Source organism: Mauremys reevesii, linkage group 20 (genome assembly GCF_016161935.1).
Source record: "Mauremys reevesii isolate NIE-2019 linkage group 20, ASM1616193v1, whole genome shotgun sequence".
NCBI classification, from domain to species: Eukaryota; Metazoa; Chordata; order Testudines; family Geoemydidae; genus Mauremys; species Mauremys reevesii.
Genome location: NC_052642.1, coordinates 2,369,629 through 2,389,978, shown reverse-complemented (window position 1 = coordinate 2,389,978; position 20,350 = coordinate 2,369,629). Strand labels below are relative to the sequence as shown.

The 20,350-nt window shown below is 47.4% G+C and overlaps 1 protein-coding gene across 5 annotated transcripts in view; it reads left to right on the top strand.

Moving 5' to 3' along the window:
- Positions 1 to 20,350, top strand: part of LOC120387064 (uncharacterized protein C2orf72-like) — a 21,725-nt gene extending 1,375 nt beyond the window's left edge. Inside the window, exons 1-3 of one of the 5 annotated variants that reach the window (XM_039507213.1) lie at positions 2,411 to 3,121; positions 18,742 to 18,883; positions 20,292 to 20,350. In XM_039507213.1, the coding sequence (XP_039363147.1) occupies positions 2,467 to 3,121; positions 18,742 to 18,848 (762 nt within the window). In that variant the 5' untranslated portion in view covers positions 2,411 to 2,466 and the 3' untranslated portion in view covers positions 18,849 to 18,883; positions 20,292 to 20,350. Of the gene's footprint in view, positions 1 to 2,410; positions 3,122 to 18,741; positions 18,884 to 20,291 lie in introns of those variants that run through there. The other 4 variants (XM_039507215.1, XM_039507214.1, XR_005590018.1 and 1 more) reach the window with 4 other exon arrangements.

Below are 20,350 nucleotides of genomic sequence, written 5' to 3'. Positions count from 1 at the left end.
CACTGCGCAGGACTGCAGCCCATGGCCCTGAGCCTCACCACCCAAGGTTGAAGCTGAAGCCTGGACAACTTAGCGTTGTGGTGGCCCCTGTGGCATGAGCCTTTGGGCAACCCCGCTTGCTATCCCTTAACGCTGGCCCTGGCTTTTATATGCAGAAAAACAGGTGTAGTGGTGCAGCTGGGCTGTGGAGTTTCTATGGGGGCCTCGGTAAGAACAAGGGAACCCTGATTTAGCTGCTCTTTTGTTGTGTGTTTGCACAGCCCCTAGCACAGTGGGGCCTGCTCCTTGCCTAGGACTCTTAGGCTCCATGGTAATACCAACAATATTGTAGCTCACCTACCCCTACAGCAAGGCTGCTGATAGCACTAGCAATAAAGGTTGAGGTGAACGCTTGGTTGGACTCCACTGACTCCCTGTTCATGTCAGAGCAGAGCTCAACTCCTGCTCCCAGTGAACTGGGTCAGAGATCACCTCAGTCTTCACAACCCCGGGGGCCGCTACGCTTCCCAAGGCCAGGCTTGGGGAACAGAGTATTCCCAGGGACAGGAGCTCATTACCCAAAGAGATCGGGCTGAGCCCAAGCTAAGCTGTAAAGCTGCAGTGCCTTTGTGGTAGTACCAGGTGGAGAGAGGAAAATCTCCCTTTTGTTTGGGGTTTGTGTCCACTTCAGTTTTGTGCAGCGCTGAGGCTCCACCTGTGACAGAAAACCACCAGGGTGGAAAGTTTTCCTTTTTAACACATTTAATAATCTTGTCACAGCCTCTTGCCCAGATGCTTCTCTGGGGAAGCTGTAGGGTCCGGAGCCGTAGGACAGGCGGCTTGGTGTTAAATCGCAGCGAGGGTAGGGAATGTAGAGGGGCTGCTCTAGTGAGAGCCCCTCGCTGATGGGGGGCAGAGGGACCTGTCCTACGTGGCTCCCTGGCAGCACCGACTGGCTAAGTGGCCAGTAGCTGGGCTCTCCAGGCCACCTCACGGGCTCCAAAGGCAGGTCACGGGCCCAGGGGAATATGGGGGGAAGAGGGTGTAGGAGGGCGGCTGGCTGTTCGAATGGAACTGTGATCCCGACCCGGGGAAGGGAGGGACCCCAGGGGAAGAGTCTGAGCCCTAGTCAAGGGGCCGTGCCGCTCCCGGGTGGGATTGTGACATGGCCGGGGCGCAGCTCACAGGCCCAGCCCAGCGGCGGGCGGCCATGGAGCGGCAGGAGCAGTCGGGGCGGGCGGCGCCAAGCCCGGGGCGAGCCCGGACGGGGAGTTCCAGGCGTGGTGCAGCGGATGCAGGTGCTGCTGCTGGCTGGGGAGACGTGGGAGCCGGACCGCGCCCAGGCCGTGCTCAGCTCCTTCGCCCACCAGGTGCTGCCCATGGCCGGGCGCTCCGGCAGCCTGAGCCGGCCGCCCAGCCCGCGCCGCCCAGCCCCGCGCCGCCCAGCACGCCCCCGGCCGGGCAGCTCATCTTCTTCCTGTTCGTCGGACCCATGAGAATATGGCTGAGCAAGAGCCTGTGTACCCAAGCTGTGTCCTTTGTGTAGGAATATCACCACTGGGACGTGGTCCTGCCTCACCAGTTCCCCATTTATTATGCTCTTCCCCTTTCCCCATGTCATTCATTAAGAAGTTAAACACCCAAGCCTCAGGCAGTACCATAAACCCCAACTCCTAACTGAAAACTGTCGCTTTTATCATCACTCTTTGTTCTGGTCTTTCAGGCAGTGTTTGGTTTGATTTCAAGATAGCGATGGGGAGTCTGAGATTGTGACAATAGAGGTCACTCAGCTAGTAAGGTTGGAGTGAGGTCATAGGAATACTGTCAACAGCCTGATTGCTAGACTAGGGGCAAGCCTTGATTTTCCAGACTTCAAATACATATATTAGTCACAATTATTATGTAGTCCTGTGCCCGAAATTCACAGTGAAACTGAAATGTCTCTTTGCAGCCTCCCTCATTTTATTGAGTTTTATTTCTAATTTTTCCACAAGACCTTTCATATTGGGGTTTCCCACTCTTGTGACCAACTGTCACTCTTACTGAGTGGGACTGTGACTGGAGTAAATCAGACATCCCAGATTTGGCTCTCTAGTTAATTTGCACACAGCTTAACGGGGCGTCACAACTGGTAGGAAAAGCATGTTGGCACCAGAGGAATTTAGCCTCTTTGTTGACAGCATAGCTGTGAAGCGGGGCCTTCTTCTGTCTAGTTGGCAGTGGCTTTCTAACCATACGTGCTGTGTTACATATGCTTGCCAGTTGATGGTGTATTTGTATTACAGCTGAGTGCTGAAACATCCACTGAATATATGTATAATCCCTTACAATGTAATGGGCTGTGTCCCAGCTCTAGGCCATGGAGGGGGGCTGTGCCCCAGGGTGAGGTGAGGCAAGGTGGTGTATTGTGACATAGCAAGAAAGTGTAATTTGTGAGTCCTTCAGTATTAGGCAAGCAGAGGGCAGGAGAGTTCATGCTAACAGGACATGGACAGTGAGGGGCAGGTGTCAGAGAAACCCCCTGCTGCTGCCACTGGTGAGCAGATCCTAAAGGATTTCCAGGTTCTGATAGAGAAGGTTGGGGGGAAGCCAGAGGTGCTGCTGGTTGGAGAGTCTCAGGAGGCAAAAGACACTCGGGCTCTGATGACGGCTTTTGTCCAAGAATTGTTCCCGGATGCTTGCAAACCAGGGATCAGTCCGGCAATAGCTGTGACCCAGACACAGCCAGGGGCCAAGCCTGGTGCTAGCAACAGTCGACCCCAACTCATCTTCTTCCTGTGCCGAGCTTCCTCCCTGCGGGGCAAGCAGGCCGAGATCCAGAAGATCTTGAAGGAAGTGAAGAAGTTTAGCCGCAGAGCCCCAGCTGCTCTGGTGGGAGTCATCGTGCAGCCCAAGAAGGAAGAGGAGACAGAGGCCCGGAAGCTGATGGAGAGCATGCTCCAGGGTGCCTTCCCTAGACAGCCACGTAAACGAGACAAGCGGGGTAGGAAGCAGGGCCAGGCGCTGGAGCTGGAGGAGGTGGAGGTGGAGGTGGAAGTCTTCATTCCAGGCCGGCCACGGGGGAAACTGGCCATCATGAAAGCCGCCTGCCGAGCTTCCGAGGCCCTGCAGCAGCGCACGTCTGCAGGTGTGAAGCAGGATGGTATGGACAGATGGGGGGGGGGAGGGAGGAGGGTAGCCAGGGAGCACGTGGGGGCAGTAGATGGAGGAGTGAAGTACATAGTCTAGAAGTCTAAATAATAAGATGGGTGAACTAAAGTGCTTCGTGATAAAGGAGGATATTGATATAATTGGCATCACAGAAACCTGGTGGACTGAGGACAATCACTGGGACACAATCATTCCGGGGTGCAAAATATATCTGAGGACAGAACAGGGAGGGGGAGTGGCACTTTATGTGAAAGAAAATGTAGAATCAAATGAAGTAAAAATCTTAAGTGAATCCGCATGTTCCATAGAATCTCTATGGATAGTAATTTCATGCTCTAATAAGAGAATAACATTAGGGATCTATTATCGACCACGTGACCAGGACAGTGATAGTGATGAAGAAATGCTAAGGGAAATTAGAAAGGCTATCAAAATTAAGAACTCAATAAAAGTGGGGGATTTCAATTATCCCCATATTCATAGAATCATAGAATATCTGGGTTGGAAGGGACCTCAGGAGGTCATCTAGTCCAACCCTTTGCTCAAAGCAGGACCAATTCCCAACTAAATCATCTGGAAACATGTCACCTCAGGACGAAATGCAGAGACAAAATTTCTCGATATTTTAAATGACTGCTTCTTGAAGCAGCTGGTACGGGAACCCACAAGGGGAGAGGCAACTCTCTATTTAGTCCTGAGTGGAGTGCAGGAGCTGGTCCAAGAGGTAACTATAACAGGACCTCTTGGAAATAGTGACCATAATATAACAATATTTAACATCCCTGTGGTGGGAAGAACATCTGAACAGCCCAGCACTGTGGCATATAATTTCAAAAAGGGGAACTATGCAGAAATGAGGGGGTTAGTTAAACAGAAATTAAAAGGTACATTGGCTAAAGTGAAATCCCTGCAAGCTGCATGGATGCTTTTTAAAGACCATAATAGAGGCCCAACTTAAATGTATATCCCAAATTAAGAAACACAGTAAAAGAACTAAAAAAGTCACCATGGCTTAACAACCATGTAAAAGAAGCAGTGAGAGAGAAAAAGGCATCTTTTAAAAAGTGGAAGTCCAATCCTAGTGAGGTAAATAGAATGGAGCATAAACACGGCCAAATTAAGTGTAAAAATATAATAAGAAAAGCCAAAGAGGAGTTTGAAGAACGACTAACCAAAATTCCAAAGGTAAACGCAAAATGTTTTTTAAGTACATCAGAAGCAGGAAGCCTGCTAAACAACCAGTGGGGCCCCTGGATGATCGAGATACAAAAGAAGCGCTTAAAAACAATAAAGTCATTGTGGAGAAACTAAATGGATTCTTTGCTTCAGTCGATTCCCAAACCTGAGCTGGCTTTTGTAGGTGACAAATCTGAGGAACTGTCACAGATTGAAGTGTCACTAGAGGAGGTTTTGGAATTAATTGATAAACTCAACATTAACAAGTCACCGGGACCAGATGGCATTCACCCAAGAGTTCTGAAAGAACTCAAATGTGAAGTTGCGGAATTAACTGTGGTTTGTAACCTGTCCTTTAAATTGGCTTCTGTACCCAATGACTGGAAGTTAGCTAATGTAACACCAATATTTAAAAAGGGCTCTAGAGGTGACCCCGGCAATTACAGACCGGTAAGTCTAACGTCGGTATCGGGCAAATTAGTTGAAACAATAGTAAAGAATAAAATTGTCAGACACATAGAAGAACATAAATTGTTGGGCAAAAGTCAACATGGGTTCTGTAAAGGGAAATCGTGTCTTACTAATCTATTAGAGATCTTTGAAGGGGTCAACAAACATGTGAACAAGAAGGATCCAGTGGACATAGTGTACTTAGATTTCCAGAAAGCCTTTGACAAGGTCCCTCACCAAAGGCTCTTACGTAAAATAAGTTGTCATGGGATAAAAGGGAAGGTCCTTTCATGGATTGAGAACTGATTAAAAGATAGGGAACAAAGGGGTAGGAATAAATGGTAAATTCTCAGAATGGAGAGGGGTAACTAGTGGTGTTCCCCAAGGGTCAGTCCTAGGACCAATCCTATTCAACTTATTCATAAATGATCTGGAGAAAGGGGTAAACAGTGAGGTGGCAAAGTTTGCAGATGATACTAAACTGCTCAAGATAGTTAAGAACAAAGCAGACTGTGAAGAACTTCAAAAAGATCTCACTAAACTAAGTGACTGGGCAACAAAATGGCAAATGAAATTTAATGTGGATAATGCACATTGGAAAAAATAACCCCAACTGTACATACAATATGATGGGGGGCTAATTTAGCTACAACTACTCAGGACAAAGATCTTGGAGTCATTGTGGATAGTTCTCTGAGGATGTCCACGCAGTGTGCAGCAGCAGTCAAAAAAGCAAACAGGGTGTTAGGAACCATTAAAAAGGGGATAGAGAATAAGACAGAGAATATCTTATTGCCCTTATATAAATCCATGGTACGCCCACATCTTGAATACTGCATACAGATGTGGTTGCCTCATCTCAAAAAAGATATACTGGCACTAGAAAAGGTTCAGAGAAGGGCAACTAAAATGATTAGGGGTTTGGAGAGGGTCCCAAATGAGGAGAGATTAAAGAGTCTAGGACTTTTCAGCTTGGAAAAGAGGAGACTAAGGGGGGATATGATAGAGGTCTATAAAATCATGAGTGATGTGGAGAAAGTAGATAAGGAAAAGTTATTATTTATTCCCATATGCAGCAGGGTGCTGGTGCAAAGGCACCTAATTAGCCCCTGCTCAGCCAGCCCCAATCAGGGGGAATAGATTGGGGCTGGGGAGAAGCCTGGTGCCTGGCCTGTAGAACTGGCTGCACCTGCGGGCCTGAGGCTTCAAGGGCTATAAAGGCTGGCTGGCAGCCAGACAAAGGAGGGATGGCCAGGGGAAGGTCAGTCTTCAGGCTGAGGGCAGACTCTGTGCAGGAGAGGCGATTGTAAGGCCTGCAAGCTCTGTATATAGTATATCACTGGTAGTGGGAGAATGGGGTGTAAATAAAGCCACGGGAGCTGAAGAACTAGAAGCCTCTCTGCGCTTTGGTGGGGTGACAGAGCGCCCCAGGAAGAGGGGCGGGCAGAGGACCTTGTTACACCATAATACAAGAAGTAGGGGCCTCCAAATGAAATTAATGGGGAACAGATTTAAAACAAATAAAAGGAAGTTCTTCTTCACGCAGCACACAGTCAACTTGTGGAACTTCTTGCCTGAGGAGGTTGTGAAGGGTAGGACTATAACAGGGTTTAAAAGAGAACTGGATAAATTCATGGAGGTTAAGTCCATTAATGGCTGTTAGCCAGGATGGGTAAGGAATGGTGTCCCTAGCCTCTGTTTGTCAGAGGGTGGAGATGGATGGCAGGAGAGAGATCACTTGATCATTACCTGTTAGGTTCACTCCCTCTGGGGCACCTGGCATTGGCCACTGTTGGTAGACAGGATCCTGGGCTGGATGGACCTTTGGTCTGACCCAGTACAGCCATTCTTATTTTCTTACAGTACGCAAGTGGGGAGACATTGGATGGCAGGATGAGGAAGCCGGGCATTCGGGGTTTCAGGTCACGGCCATTTTATTGGTGGTGGTGGTTGTTATTTTTGAACAGACTGAAGATGGGGGAGAGCTCTATGTGAATCATAAATATGAGCTCTTGATAGCTCTTCTATAGCTGATTAATGTGTGGGGTAGGTGTTCCCAGCACACCACTGTGGGCTGCTTGGGTCAGGATCTGTAAAGCGCCCAGCACATTTTCAGGTTCCATGTAAATAATAATGACCCTGCCACACCACCTAGGCACTAGGCCACTTTGGGAGCTGTGTGCCCCCTCAGAGAAAAATGATTCAAGGGACGGACGCCCACTCTCCCTTCGGAGAACAGTCTGGATTCTGCAATGATTAGACCAGAACAGTGGGTCTGGCAAAGAACCTTCTGCTTCAGAAGACATCTTGCTGCTACTTTGGTATTTATAATGCAACAGGAGGCTGGGGCCTTGTGACGTTCCCTGGTGTTATCCGGACCGGTGATCTGCTAGGTCACTCCAATCCTTGACTCTGGGAGCCAGCCTGACCCTGCTCTGCTGTGAGACCCCCACTCCTGGGCTGTTCACACACAGCCTCTAGCGTGTAAGCTGCTCCCAGCTACGTGAGTGAGCACTTTTGGCCAGCTGCTGCTTGGACTGTGCAACTGAATGACACTAGTCAATATCTCTGGTCCCAGACACAACCCTAGGAACCTCTGTCTTGCAGTGTCCAGTTATGCCCGCTGGATGCTGCAAGCTTATATGAGTTTGTCAATTTAACAAAGAAATTGATATGTACCAGGCTTCTTATCCCAAGGGGAGTCTCTGACATGCTTCAAACCAAATCCACTGCTTCAGGTAGAATAAACAAACAGATTTATTAACTACAAAGATAGATTTTAAGTGATTATAAGTGAAAGCACAATAAGTCAGATTTGGTCAAATGAAATAAAAGCAAAATGCATTCTATGCTGATTTTAACACTTTCAGTGCCCTTACAAACTTGATGCTTCTCACCACAGACTGGCTGGTTTCCCTTCAGCCAGGCTCACCCCTTTGATCAGCACTTCAGTAATAATTGGAGATATACCAATCTCCTAGAGCTGGAAGGGACTTTGAAAGGTCATTGAGTCCAGCCCCCTGCCTTCACTAGCAGGACCATTTTTTGCCCTAGATCCCTAAGTGGCCCCCTCAAGGATTGAACTCACAACCCTGGGTTTAGCAGACCAAGGCTCAAACCACTGAGCTATCCCTCCCCCTTAGGCCAGTGTCCTTTGTTCCTGTGAGGCTGGGCTGGGTTTGTCCCATACATGCCTTGATGAGGTGTGAACTGCCCCTCTGCTCTTAGAAAGCTTTTGCCTGGGCTTTCTTTAAGCCATGAGGACACATTTTCAGCCTCATAACTATATACATGAAATTATAACCTATAACATTACTATAACATCACTGTAACAACAATGCTCAGTGCATCATGAGCCTTCCGAAGACACTCAACATGACAAACTTTGCACTGGATACCACACAATCATTTTATAAGGATGAACATGGGTATTTCCACAAGGTAGAGAACGTCACAGGCCTGTCATGGTGCTCTAAAGTCAGTTACCATTGCTCTGGATGTACAGTGGAATCCCAGAGTTACAAAGACCTCAGGAGTGGAGGTTGTGCAGAACTCTGAAATGTTCCTAACTCTGAACAAAACATTCTGGTTCTTTCAAAAGTTTACAATTAAACACTGATGTAACACAGCTTTGAAACTTTACTGTGCAGAAGAAAAATGCTGCTGTCTCTTTATTTTTTTAGTAGTTTACGTTTACCATGGTCCTGTACTGTATTCACCCTTTTTTTTTTTTGGTCCCTGCTGCTGCCTGATTGTACTTCTGGTTCATAACTCTGAGGTTCTCCTATATCTGTTGAAGCAGCCTTCATAGCTTCTTTGTCTGCCCCATCCCCCATTGCTCCATGTGCTGTAAGCCCCTGGAACAGGTCATACAGTCCCCCATCTCACAGGCCCGCTGCTCTGTTAATGTAGGATTTGCTGCTGGGTGAGGGGCTGTTGGCAATCTGCTGTTTGGTGCCTGCTGGGTTGGAGCATGAGGAGGAGCTGTTTGGGGTTTGAGCGAGGGATGGAGAACATAAGAACAGCCATACGGGGTCAGCCCAATAGTCCATCTGGCCCAGTGTCCTGTCTTCTGACAGTGGCCAGTGCCAGATGCTTCTGAGGGAATGAACAGAACATGGCAATTTCAAGTGATCATCCCCTGTTGTCTACGTCCAGCTTTTGGCAATTGGAGGTTTAGGAATGCCTGGAGCATGGGGTTGCATGCTTGGTTAATAACCATTAATGGACCTATCCTTCATTAACGTATCTAATTCTTTTCTGAACCCAGTTATACTTTTGGCCTTCACAACATCCCTTGGCAGTGAGTTCCACAGGTTGACTGTGCATTGTCTGTCGAAGTACTTCCTTTTGTTTGTTTTAAACCTGCTGCCTATTAATTTCATCAGGTGACCCAGAGTTCTTTTGTTATGCGAAGGGGTAAATAACACGTCCTTGTTACGCTCTCTACACCAGTCATGATTTTATAGGCCTAACACCCCTTAGTTGTCTCTTTTCTAAATTGAACAGTCCCACTCTTCTTAATCTCTCCTCATATGGAAGCTGTTCCATACCCTGATCATTTTTGTTGCCCTTCTCTGTACCTTTCCCAATTCTGATATATCCTTTTTGAGACGGGACGACCAGAACTGCATGCAGTATTCAAGGAGTGGGCATACCATGGATTTATATAATGGAGTTATATTTTCCATTGTATTATCTATCCCTTTCCTGATGGGACCTAATAACCTGTTAGCTTTTTTTTTCACTTCAGCTACACACTGAGCAGATATTTTCAGAGAACTATCCACAATCTCTCCAACATCTCTTTCTTGACCCCATCATTTTATAGATCTAGTTGGGATTATTTTTGTCAATGTGCGTTACTTTATACTTATCAACACTGAATTACATCTGCCATTTTCTTGCCCAGTCACCCAGTTTAGTGAGATTCCTTTGTAACTCTTCGCAGTCAGCTTTGGACTTAACTATTGAGTAGTTTAGTGTTGTCCTCAAATTTGGCATCTCTATATTCACCCCCTGTCATGAATATTGACGGGGAGGTAGCAACCTTTATGTATGCAGTGGTATAAAATCCCTCCTTGGCAGCTGTACTGGATTGCCTTATCTGTAAGGGGTTAAGCAGTTCAAATAACCTAATTGGCACCTGACCAGAAGGACCAATGAGGAAAGAAGATACTTTCAAATTTGGGGGTGGGGGGAGAGAATTTGTTTTTTTGTTCTGTGTGTTGTTCCCTCTCTGGACGGAGGGAGAAGCCAAGCAGGTACAGTATCTCCTGCAAATATACCTGGAATAATCCATCTGAAATCACAGAAACTGTGAGTAGAGCAAGGAAATGCATTAGGTTATCTTTTATTTTGCCTTGTGAATTTTTGTATGCTACAGAGGTAGTTTTATTCCTGTTTTTGTAACTGTGAAGCTGAGCCGAGAGGGGAGTCCTCTGTGTTTAAAATCTTTTTATTACCCTGTAAAGTTACCTTCCATCCTGATTTTACAGGTGTAATTCTTTTATTTTTTTTCTTTATAAATAAAGTTCTTCTTTTAAGAATGGGATTGATTTCAGTGTCCCGAAGACAAAGGGTCTGGTCTGTGCTCACATTGCTAAGGCAACTGGTTGGTATATTATTCCCAAGCCTCCCCAGGAAAGGGGGTGAAGGGGCTTGGGGGGATATTTGGGGGGATAGGGATTCCAAGAGACCCTTCCCTGAATTTTTGTGTAAATTTCTTGGTGGTGGCAGCAATACCGTCCAAGGACAAGGAAAGGAATTTGTACCTTGGGGAAGTTTTAACCGAAGCTGGTAGAATATAAGCTTAGGTGAGTCTTTCATGCGGGTCCCACATCTGTACCGCAGAGTTCAGAGTGGAGGGGAACCCTGACACCCCCTTTACTGGATCATTTATGAATATGTTGAATAGCACAGTCCCAGTACAGATCCTTAGCGGACCCCACTATTTACCTCTCTTCACTATGAAAATGGACCATTTATTCCTACCCTTTGTTTCCTGTCTTTTAACCAGTTACTGATCCATGAGAGGACCTTCCCTCTTATCCCATGACAGCTTACTTTGCTTGAGAGCCTTTGGTGAGTGACCTTGTCAAAGGCTTTCTGAAAGTCCAATACACTTTATCCCCTGGATCCCCCTTGACCATGTTTTTGACACCCAATTTGCCTGGTACCAATGTTAGGTTTACTGGCTTGTAATTGTCAGAATTGCTCTGGAGCATTTTTTAAAAATTGGCATTCCATTAGCTACCCTCCAGCCATCTGATACAGAGGCTGATTTAGGCAAAAGATTACATAACGCAGTTAGTAGTTCTGCAATGTCAAATCTGAGTTCCTTCAGAACTCTTGGGTGATACCATCTGGCCCTGGTGACTTACTACTTTTTAATGTATCAATTTGTTCCCAAACCTCCTCTATTCATACCTCACTCTGGGCCAGTTCCTCAGATCTGTCACTTAAAAATAATGGCTCACATGTGAGGATCCCCTCCATATCCCGTGCAGTGAAGACTGATGCAAAAAATTCATTTAGCTTCTCCACAATGGCTTGTCTGTTTCTGACATACTTATTGTTTTTTTGCGGTTAGTGTTTGTGTATTTAGCTAGTTGCTCTTAGATTCTCTCTTGCCCTGCCTTATTATACTGTTACACTTGACTTGCCAGTGTTTATGCTCCTTTCTATTTTCCTCACTAGGATTTGACTTCCAGTTTTTAAAGGATGCATGTCTTTTTGTCTCTGAGTGCCTCTTTTACTCTGCTGTTTAGCCATGGTGGCGTTTTTTGGTCCTCTTACTGCTTTTTCTGATTTGGGGTATACATTTAGTTTGAACCTCTATTATGCTACTTTTAAATAATCTCCGTGCAGTTTGCAGACTTTTCACCCTTGTGACTGTATCTTTTAATTTCCATTTAACTGGCTTCCTCATTTTTGTGTAGTTCCCCTTTTTGAAGTTAAACGCTGCTGTGGTGGGTTTCTTTGGCATTTCCCCCCCTACAAGGATGTTAAATTTAATTACATTATAGTCACTATTACTGAGCGGTTCAGCTATATTCATCTCTTGGACCAGATACCATGTGCCTCTTAGGACTAAATGAAGAATTGTCCCGCACATTGTGGGGTCCAGAACTAGCTGCTCCAAGAAATGATATCTAGAAACTTTATCTCTGCATCCATTCCTAAGATGACATATGCCCAGTCAGTATGGGGATAGTTGAAATCCCCCATTATTATTGAGTTTTCTGCCTTGGAGGGACATTCAGGGACCGGCGGGTGGCTCAAAAGGGGCAGAGGGATTGTTCCAGGGTGTTCTCTCTTCTTACGAAGGAGAATTGCCCACCAGTTTGTGTCTATCTGTGGGATAGACTCATGGGGTCTGACATAGCAGTTCTCAGTTACACTAAGAACAGCGCGGAGGAGCAAGTGCTAATTGCTGAACAGCCCCTTCTGGAGTGGTCATGTTAAGGGGGAGGGATAGCTCAGTGGTTTGAGCATTGGCCTGCTAAACCCAGGGTTGAGAGTTCAATCCTTGAGGGGGCCACTTAGGGATCTGGGGCAAAAATTGGTCCTGCTAGTGAAGGCAGGGGGCTGGACTCAATGACCTTTCAAGGTCCCTTCCAGTTCTAGGAGATTGGTATACCTCCAATTATTACCTAACTTGTATGGTTCTAAGTACTCCTGACATGGCAGTGTTTGCTAAGGACATGCATGTGTTGAAGGCTCTGTCCTCTTTCTGTGCAGGAGGCTGTCCCGGCTCAGGTGGGAAGAGCTTTCATTTTAAGCAGGTGGGGGATTGGTAGCCATATAGATGGTGCAATGCAGGACCTGGGACATTTGGGGGTGACACATCTGGAGGCAGCCATGCCCCTTTTGTGTCTTTCAGGAAGGATAAAGAGATCAATGACGTTGCTCAAGAGGACGGTTTGAAAGCTCTGCTCACGCCAAGGGAGTGACAGCATCACCTCAGTTTGAGTCAAGGACAAAAAAGCTGGGGAGGGAACTGGCTTGATTCTTGTGGAAACTGGAAACGGCCTTGGGAAAGATCCCCAAGACTGCACGCTACTTAGACTGGATAGAAAATTTAGCAGGACGCGAGGGCAGCAGACTCTTCCGTCGGTCTCGGGGATGTAAAGGACTCCAAGAAGGCCACCTTCCAAACTGCAGCGTAAAGGTGGGACAGCTGTTAGCAGGATTTCAGATGGAGTAAGGTGAAAGCTAGTGAAGCACCATGTGAAGTTTCGAGGGAGAAACAGGAGATCCAACCACAGGCCTGAGAAAGGACCGAGAGACTGGGGGGGAACTCCTGGGTGATCCCATTTACAGATCCCTTGAGAGACCCTAACGTGGCCACTTGCACCCTGAAAGAACCTGGGGATAAGCATTTTTCACACCCAGATTGAGGAAGGCAGGAACTGAAGAGCCCCCCCAGCCTTATTTTCCTCTCCCTGAGCCATGATGTAAAGAATCCCTGCTGTAACAGGCATCGTGGTGTTTGCTCTCCAAGAGACCAAGGGTGTGGTGACAACCCTGCCCGAGGAGCAGTTCGAGGGGTGGGCTCACTGACTGAGCTTGGATGGTGTGACGTTATTGATATAATCTGGGACCATATAGAACATGGTCACAAGCAAGGTCCTGTAGTGGCACCAAATCTTATGTAAAGGGGGTCATATAAGGTGTCTAAGACAAGGTTATGATTGGCTGGTTATGATTATACTGTCTATATGCATGTGTCATTTTTGTGGTTGAAGTTATGAATATTGGCTATACTGTCTGTATTTCAAACTTATGCTGTGCTTCTGGGAGACATCCCAGACAAGTTGGTATTAGCTCTGCCTAGCCTGCTTGATGGCCCATTAAGGACCATCAGCTACACAACTGACCCATTGGGAGAAGGTAGATACGCCTTGTAACTCAGCAAAGTATGCAGGGACGTGCCCATGTGACTCCAGACTCCATTTTGCTGTAATTTTCCACAGTAAGAACAAAGAGGTTCTTACACCTGGAAAAGACTATAAAAGGCTGATGCCTCATCTCCATCTTGTCTTCAGTCCTGCTTCTTACCTCTGGAGGGACTTTGCTACAAATGGAAGTGCTACACAAAGGACTGAATGACTCATCCCAGCTGTGGATGTTTTCCAGAAAGTTGATTTGAACCTACAGTTTACTCCATCACTGCTACAAGCCTGAACCAAGAACTTTGCCATTACTGTATGTAATTGATTCCATTTAACCAATTCTAGTTCTCATCTCTATCTTTTTCCTTTTATGAATAAACCTTTAGATTTTAGATTCTAAAGGATTGGCAACAGCATGATTTGTGGGTAAGATCTGATGTGTATATTAACCTGGGTCTGGGGGCTTGATTCTTTGGGATTGAGAGAACCTTTTTTTTTTTTTTTGCATTGGGGTGTTGGTTTTCATAACCATTTGTCCTCATAACGAGTGGCGCTGGTGGTGATGCTGGGAGACTGGAGTGTCTAAGGGAATTGCTTATGTGACTTGTGGTTAGCCAGTGGGGTGAGACCAAAGTCCTCTTTGTCTGGCTGGTTTGGTTTGCCTTAGAGGTGGAAAAACCCCAGCCTTGGGCTGTGACTGCCCTGTTTAAGCAATTGGTCCTGAATTGGCACTCTCAGTTGGGTCCCGCCAGAACCGCATCGTCACAGATGGGAGATGGTGTGTTGCGCTCAGAAGGCCTGGAAACACAAGCAACCTGATTGGACATGCCAGAGCAAACTGGAGCTGGTTTGTAGCAGGACCTTCTGAGGCTGCTTCCGGCCTGCAGGGCCGCCTTCGCTCTGCCCTCCCTTTTTTCGAACTTGTCTGTGGTGAGGTATCGGAGGGGCATTGAAGACACATGGGGAAGGTTCCCTTGGACTTGTGCGCCCAGGCCTGGTGGGTTGAGGGTAACAGCTGCAGATTTTACACACTGGCTTTGAGTTTGTGAGGAGGTCAGCGTGCTGGATGGAGCCCACGCTGGCTGAGTGACTCCTCCCCAATGACCTGCTTAGCTAGCCTGCCTTTGGATTGTGGGATGAAAAAGGTTCCTTCCGCCCACAAAGTGCATTCTACCCACACAAAGGATGTTGTGGCTTTGAGGTTTGCGCCAGTTGAGATCCAGCACTACAGCTGGATTGTCTGATCTTACCAGGATGTGTTGACCTTGAATTTGAGGGGACCTTTGGCTTGATGGCTTCAGAGAGGCTGTCCACAGACAATCACATTGCTTGAGCTGTAGCTTGTGCATAGGAATCCCCAGTGATTCCTTAGTGATATTAAGCCATCAGGGGATAACTCTTCAGCATGTGCTTTCTGCCTTATGCATTTGGATGCCTGGAGGAGGGGACAGCTCCACTTCTGGGTGGTTGGGAGAGCCTCAAGTTTCTAACAGGAACCGCTGCAGGGAAACAGCCACTGCCACCATCACCGTCGCCTTCCGAAGGCTGGAGAGCCATAACCAGGTGGGGTAAAAAAGGATGGAGCTGTAGGGTGAATCGTAGGATGGCAGGGATATGTAAACAGGCCTCCTTTAAATCTGTCCAGGATGAAAGGTCACCCAGACTGCTCGCTGCTAGACATGATACCAGATTCTGAGCTCTGCATCAGCACATGTCCAATACACTGATCTAGCTAAAGAAGTTGGCATTTTAGGTCTCATGCTGAATGCACCGCGCTGGCTACATGGCCCCAGAGAATTCTCTTGAATATGTGCCTGTATGCAGCTGCTGCTCTGGCACATGGCCTCTGGCCTTTACTGCAGCTGAGAAGCTGCTTCTCAACATTGGGAGAAAGGGAAGAAAATATTAGTTTGGGAGAAGGAGGAGGAGCAAGAGTCCGTGAGACAACTGAATAACCCATTTGCCCTGTGTCATGGCTGCCCACTTTTGCTGAAAAAGGAAACTCTTGGTCCTCTGAGTGTCCTGCTTAGAATTGGGACAGCCTGGTTCAGAAGTGGAAAATGTGGGAGACAGGGACGTTTCTGTCAGACTGATGGGCCTGAGGAAGGAAATGAATGAGGAATCTCTCTCTGTGTGGCTTGTGCTTTCAGGGAGATTAGCAGATGGAGCAGGGAAGGTCAGGGGCTGGACCTGAAAAGTTTTTGAGAAAAACTCTTGTTGTTAATCTGAGGTAACATTTCAAAAGTATCCGTGACTTAGGAGCCCAAGTCCCATTTTTCAACAATGATTTAGGTGCTAGGAGCCTAATGCTCATAGGACAACGTTCACTGCAGTACAGGCAGCCACCTCCTGCCCTCCTACTGCAGAGGCAGGAAGGAAACTGGCTGGAGGCAGGAAGGGATGGAGCTGATAGTACCAATGAAGGCTGCTCTCTTCATAAGCTGCCTGACTGCAGCAAGGAGGAGGAGCTGCCCCATGAGCCCTGAGCCACGGAAACGTTGCTGGCTTGAACGTTTTGTGGCTGACTGACATGAGCAAACTGCCTGGCGTTCTACAGTGTCCTCTTTGCGTTCACATGATTTATAAAGGGTTCACTCCTTGGGGCAGGCCTGTCGTTCTGTTCTGGGTTTGGCAGCTCCCAGCCCAGTGGGACCTGGGTCTTTAATTCTAGCCCCTAGGTGTTGTCGCAGTACAAATAACTAATAATGCCAAGCCTCGTAGAGTGGGGAGCATTTCTGCTGTCTTGTGTTTGACACTGTAAGTGTTCATAGCAAGATGCACTGACCAGTTGATAAATTGGATGTAACTTCGAATCCCAGTGGAGCCGTAGAACAAAAGGCCCCGTGTGTGCAGGAGGTTGGGGTTTGGGATGAGGGCTAGTCACTTATCACAATAGTATCTGAGAACTTTCCAGTTGCACATTAAAGCACATGACATGCATCTATCACGTGTCCATTCTCTCACCCCCTGACAGGGAGAAGGGTGTGCGGTGGTGGGCTTTAGTTTGGAGTTTTGTCTTACTAAATATCTACCCGTGTGGCTAGACGTTGACGTTAGAGAAGGCAAAGCCAAAGACATTCTTCTTGTACTGTGGGTGGAAGGTGGGGAGAGCTGGGACGGTCCTTAGTTCCTGGAGAAGTTAATTCACCGCTTTGGACCAGCCCCTGAGGAAGCTCCATCTCCCGCTCGGGCGAGCTTTATCTTATTGTAGAGAGCTCCATTGGGCCAGAGGAGTACTGTGGTCCACCGAGGCTCCCTCTGTGTAGGACCAAGGCTCTATTGAAGGGTTGGAGGGGAAGCAATAGGAGGAAGTGGAGAGGCTTCTGTCAGCCCTGCTGATCAAGGGAGTGTGTCTGTCAATTGTGAAGTGGGGTCATAACTTAGAGGCCATGTCAGAGCGTTGGCTGCTAATGGATTCCTGGGGAGTAGCTGTGCTGAGTGTTTCTTCCAACTACGCCTGGCAAGGTGAGGGTGACCATTTCTTCTGGATGAAGGGAACTTGCTACTTGCATCTGCACCTTTGTGTCCTCTGCACTAGGCTGCTGTAACATGGTCTTCTTGGGGCTGCCTCCTAAGGAAACTTGGAAAGTGAAACTGGTGCTGAATTTGGCTGCTTGAATTTTTAGTGGAGCTTCATATCAGGAGTCCTGGGTCTACACTGGGTGTTTTATTCTTTACTTGTGGAGTTTGGGGAGTTGGTTTTAAACTATAACACTCTAGGGCAGTAGTTCTCAAACTTGTGTACTGGTGACCCCTTTCACACAGCAAGCCTCTGAGTGCGACCTCCCTTATAAATTTAAAAACACTTTTTTATATATTTAACACTATTATAAATGCTGGAGGCAAAGTGGGGTTTGGGGTGGAGGCTGACAGCTCGTGACCCCCTATGTAATAACCTTGTGACCCCCTCAGGGGTCCTGAGCCCCAGTTGAGAACCCCTGCTCTAGGGCCTGGCTCCACAAAGGACTTAAGCACCTAGAAAGTCACAGGAATACATAGAGATCCACAGAGTCTGAATTAGGCACCTAGCCTCCCTATGCAATGAGTTGGGAGGGTTAGGCACCTAAGACTGGGATCCCCAAAAGCTGGCACACTGTGCAGGGACCTGCATAAGCTAGCTAGTGGGAGATACCGAGGAGAGGGTGTGTTCTAAGCCCTCTCAGGGAGCACCTGCAGTCCAGGCTGTAGGGAACTACCTGTCCTGCTTGTGATCCATCACTGGGAACCCTGTTCTGGAGTCGGGCGACTCAAGGACACAAAGAATCCTGTGGCATTAATTATTTTGCAGCTTTTTGGGTGAATGAAATACCCACATGGGTGAATACTCTTGAGTGGTATTTCAACACAAAAGCATGCTCTGCAACGTCATCTATAAGGTATAAAGTGCCACTCTTTCTTTTTACAGATCCAGACTAACACGGCTATCCCTCTGATACTCAAGGACACAAGTTGTTTCATGTGAGAATTAATTAGTCACCTGCCTGACTCCACACACAATGTCCAGAGAAGGAGGAAGCAGTGGGGGTCCAACCCTTACTACCTTTAGCCCAGTGGTAAGAGCACTCACCTGGGACATGGGAGACCTGGGTTCAGTTCCCCCTGTGCTTGAAGTAGAGAAAAGATTTGAACAAGTGTCTCCCACCTCTCAGGAGATGTGCTAACCACTGGGCTTTGAGATATTCTGATGTGGGGCTCCCTGAATCTCTCTTGTTGAAGCCTCTTCCTCTGGCCAGCTTTTGAGTGGGACATGATCCAATAAGTGGTCTCTGAGTACACCTGCTGGATTGAGTGAGGTGCTCATACGCCTGTCTTCTGCCAGGTTGGGGGTTGCTGTGGGGAATCAGGTGGGAGATAGGTACCGGTCCTGGACACCCAGAGGGAGGCAGAAGTGTTCATGCCCAGAGCCAGGAATTTAGGTTCCTAGAGAACTAGTACAGCAGAAATGTAGGCACTGAGTGATTGTAGACACCTATGGGGTTAGGCAGCAACCGAGCGGGGGTTTTGTGGATTGCCATGGCATCTAAAACTGGAACGTAGGCTCCTAAATATATAACCTTTTTACAATTTTTCATAACATTTTCTTTGCCAGAAGACGCTGTTTGGGTTTCACGAGCCACCCTCTTCAAAGTCCTGGGGGCGCTCTGTGTGGCGTGCGCTGGTGTTATTGGAAGCCAGTACATAAACATTCGCACCTGAGACTGGGTCCCATTGGGCCGGCTTCCTGCCCACAGGTGGGTGTCCTTTGACTCTACTCTGCTAGTTACATTTAGCCATTAGCAAACGAATCTGTCCACAGCGATGTCCCATTAGCAAACCCACTTGTCTAACATAGTCTGTCTGCCAGACGGAAGCTGGTTAAGTGACTCACGCTGTATTCTAAGTAAAATATGCTTAGCAGTTCATTAGACTTTGGCATCCATAACTAATTACATTTGTTGCATTGCTTGTAAGGCAGTGACTCTTACATGGCAATATGCTAATGTCCCAGGGACACCCAATGCAGGGCCTGTTCCTGGCGATAATAGTTTATATGGTCTCTGGCCAGTGCCTTTTATCTGTGGATCTCCAAGCCCTTCAGGAGGTGCTGTAAATAAATCTGTGTTCCAGTCAGATAGAGAATGTCCCTTCTTCCTGTTCTAAGTACCATGGGCCTGATTTTTCTGCCCTGGTTCAAGCCCCTTTGCACCGCCCAGGTGGCACAGAGGAGTTGAATCTGGCTCTGAGGATTCCCCCAGCATAGCACAGCCAACCCAGACACCAAATACTCCCCACCCTGCCCTGGTGTAGGGGTGGTGCCCAGGGTGGAGCATGTCCATGCTACACTGATACACAGCTGGCTCAAGGCATATAGGGACCCTATATTGCTATAGTGCCTAGAGGCCAACCAGGTCAGGACCTTGACGTGCTGGGTGCTGTGTAAACCTAGTAAATGACAGCCCCTGTCCCAAAGAGCTTGCATTGCATGTGGCCAGCTGGTCTATAATAGAGTAGCACCTAAGCTGCTCTGGCTCATGCTGATAGGCTGGGGCAGGTATCATGGGATTCACGGAGACTGTTTGGTCCCTCCTTCACCTTGGGTATCTTGGTACAAGAGAAACTCTTTCACTACGTTCTGAGGGTGGGAGTGTCTTAAATCTGCATTGTCACCCCTCCCGCACTATATCCCCACAGTTATGGCTTATGTTAGCCGCCATCTTTTGTGCTCCCTCTATTGCATCTACTACAGAAGCTCCGACAGCTATTCCTGGAGCTGGGCTGAAATTCTCCAGGATTTTGTACAAAGTTTTGGGGAGCGGGAAGATGCAAACATTCACCCTTGCTTCCCAGAGCCAAGAGAGCAACAACTTTTATACTCACGCCACTGAGTTATCCATACAATGGAGAGGAAACGAATTATAACCAAATAAAACTTACCAAAGTGTGTTTTCTCTCTAAGCAAAACATAAGTATTAACATTAGTTGCTAGGCAGCTAACTTGCCTGTAAATCTGTGGTTCGGTTTTCATTAATAGTGTAATCTACAGAGGTGTTACACAGGCCATGAACAACCATATGTTGTAGCATTCTATGCATGTTACCTAGAACACACTGCTGCTGCTATCTCCTAGCCTGACATTATGTATTTTCATTTTTTTTCCAGATCCTCTGTCCACCTGGATCTCACCTGTCATCCAAAATAAAAAACATCAGCACCTGTTA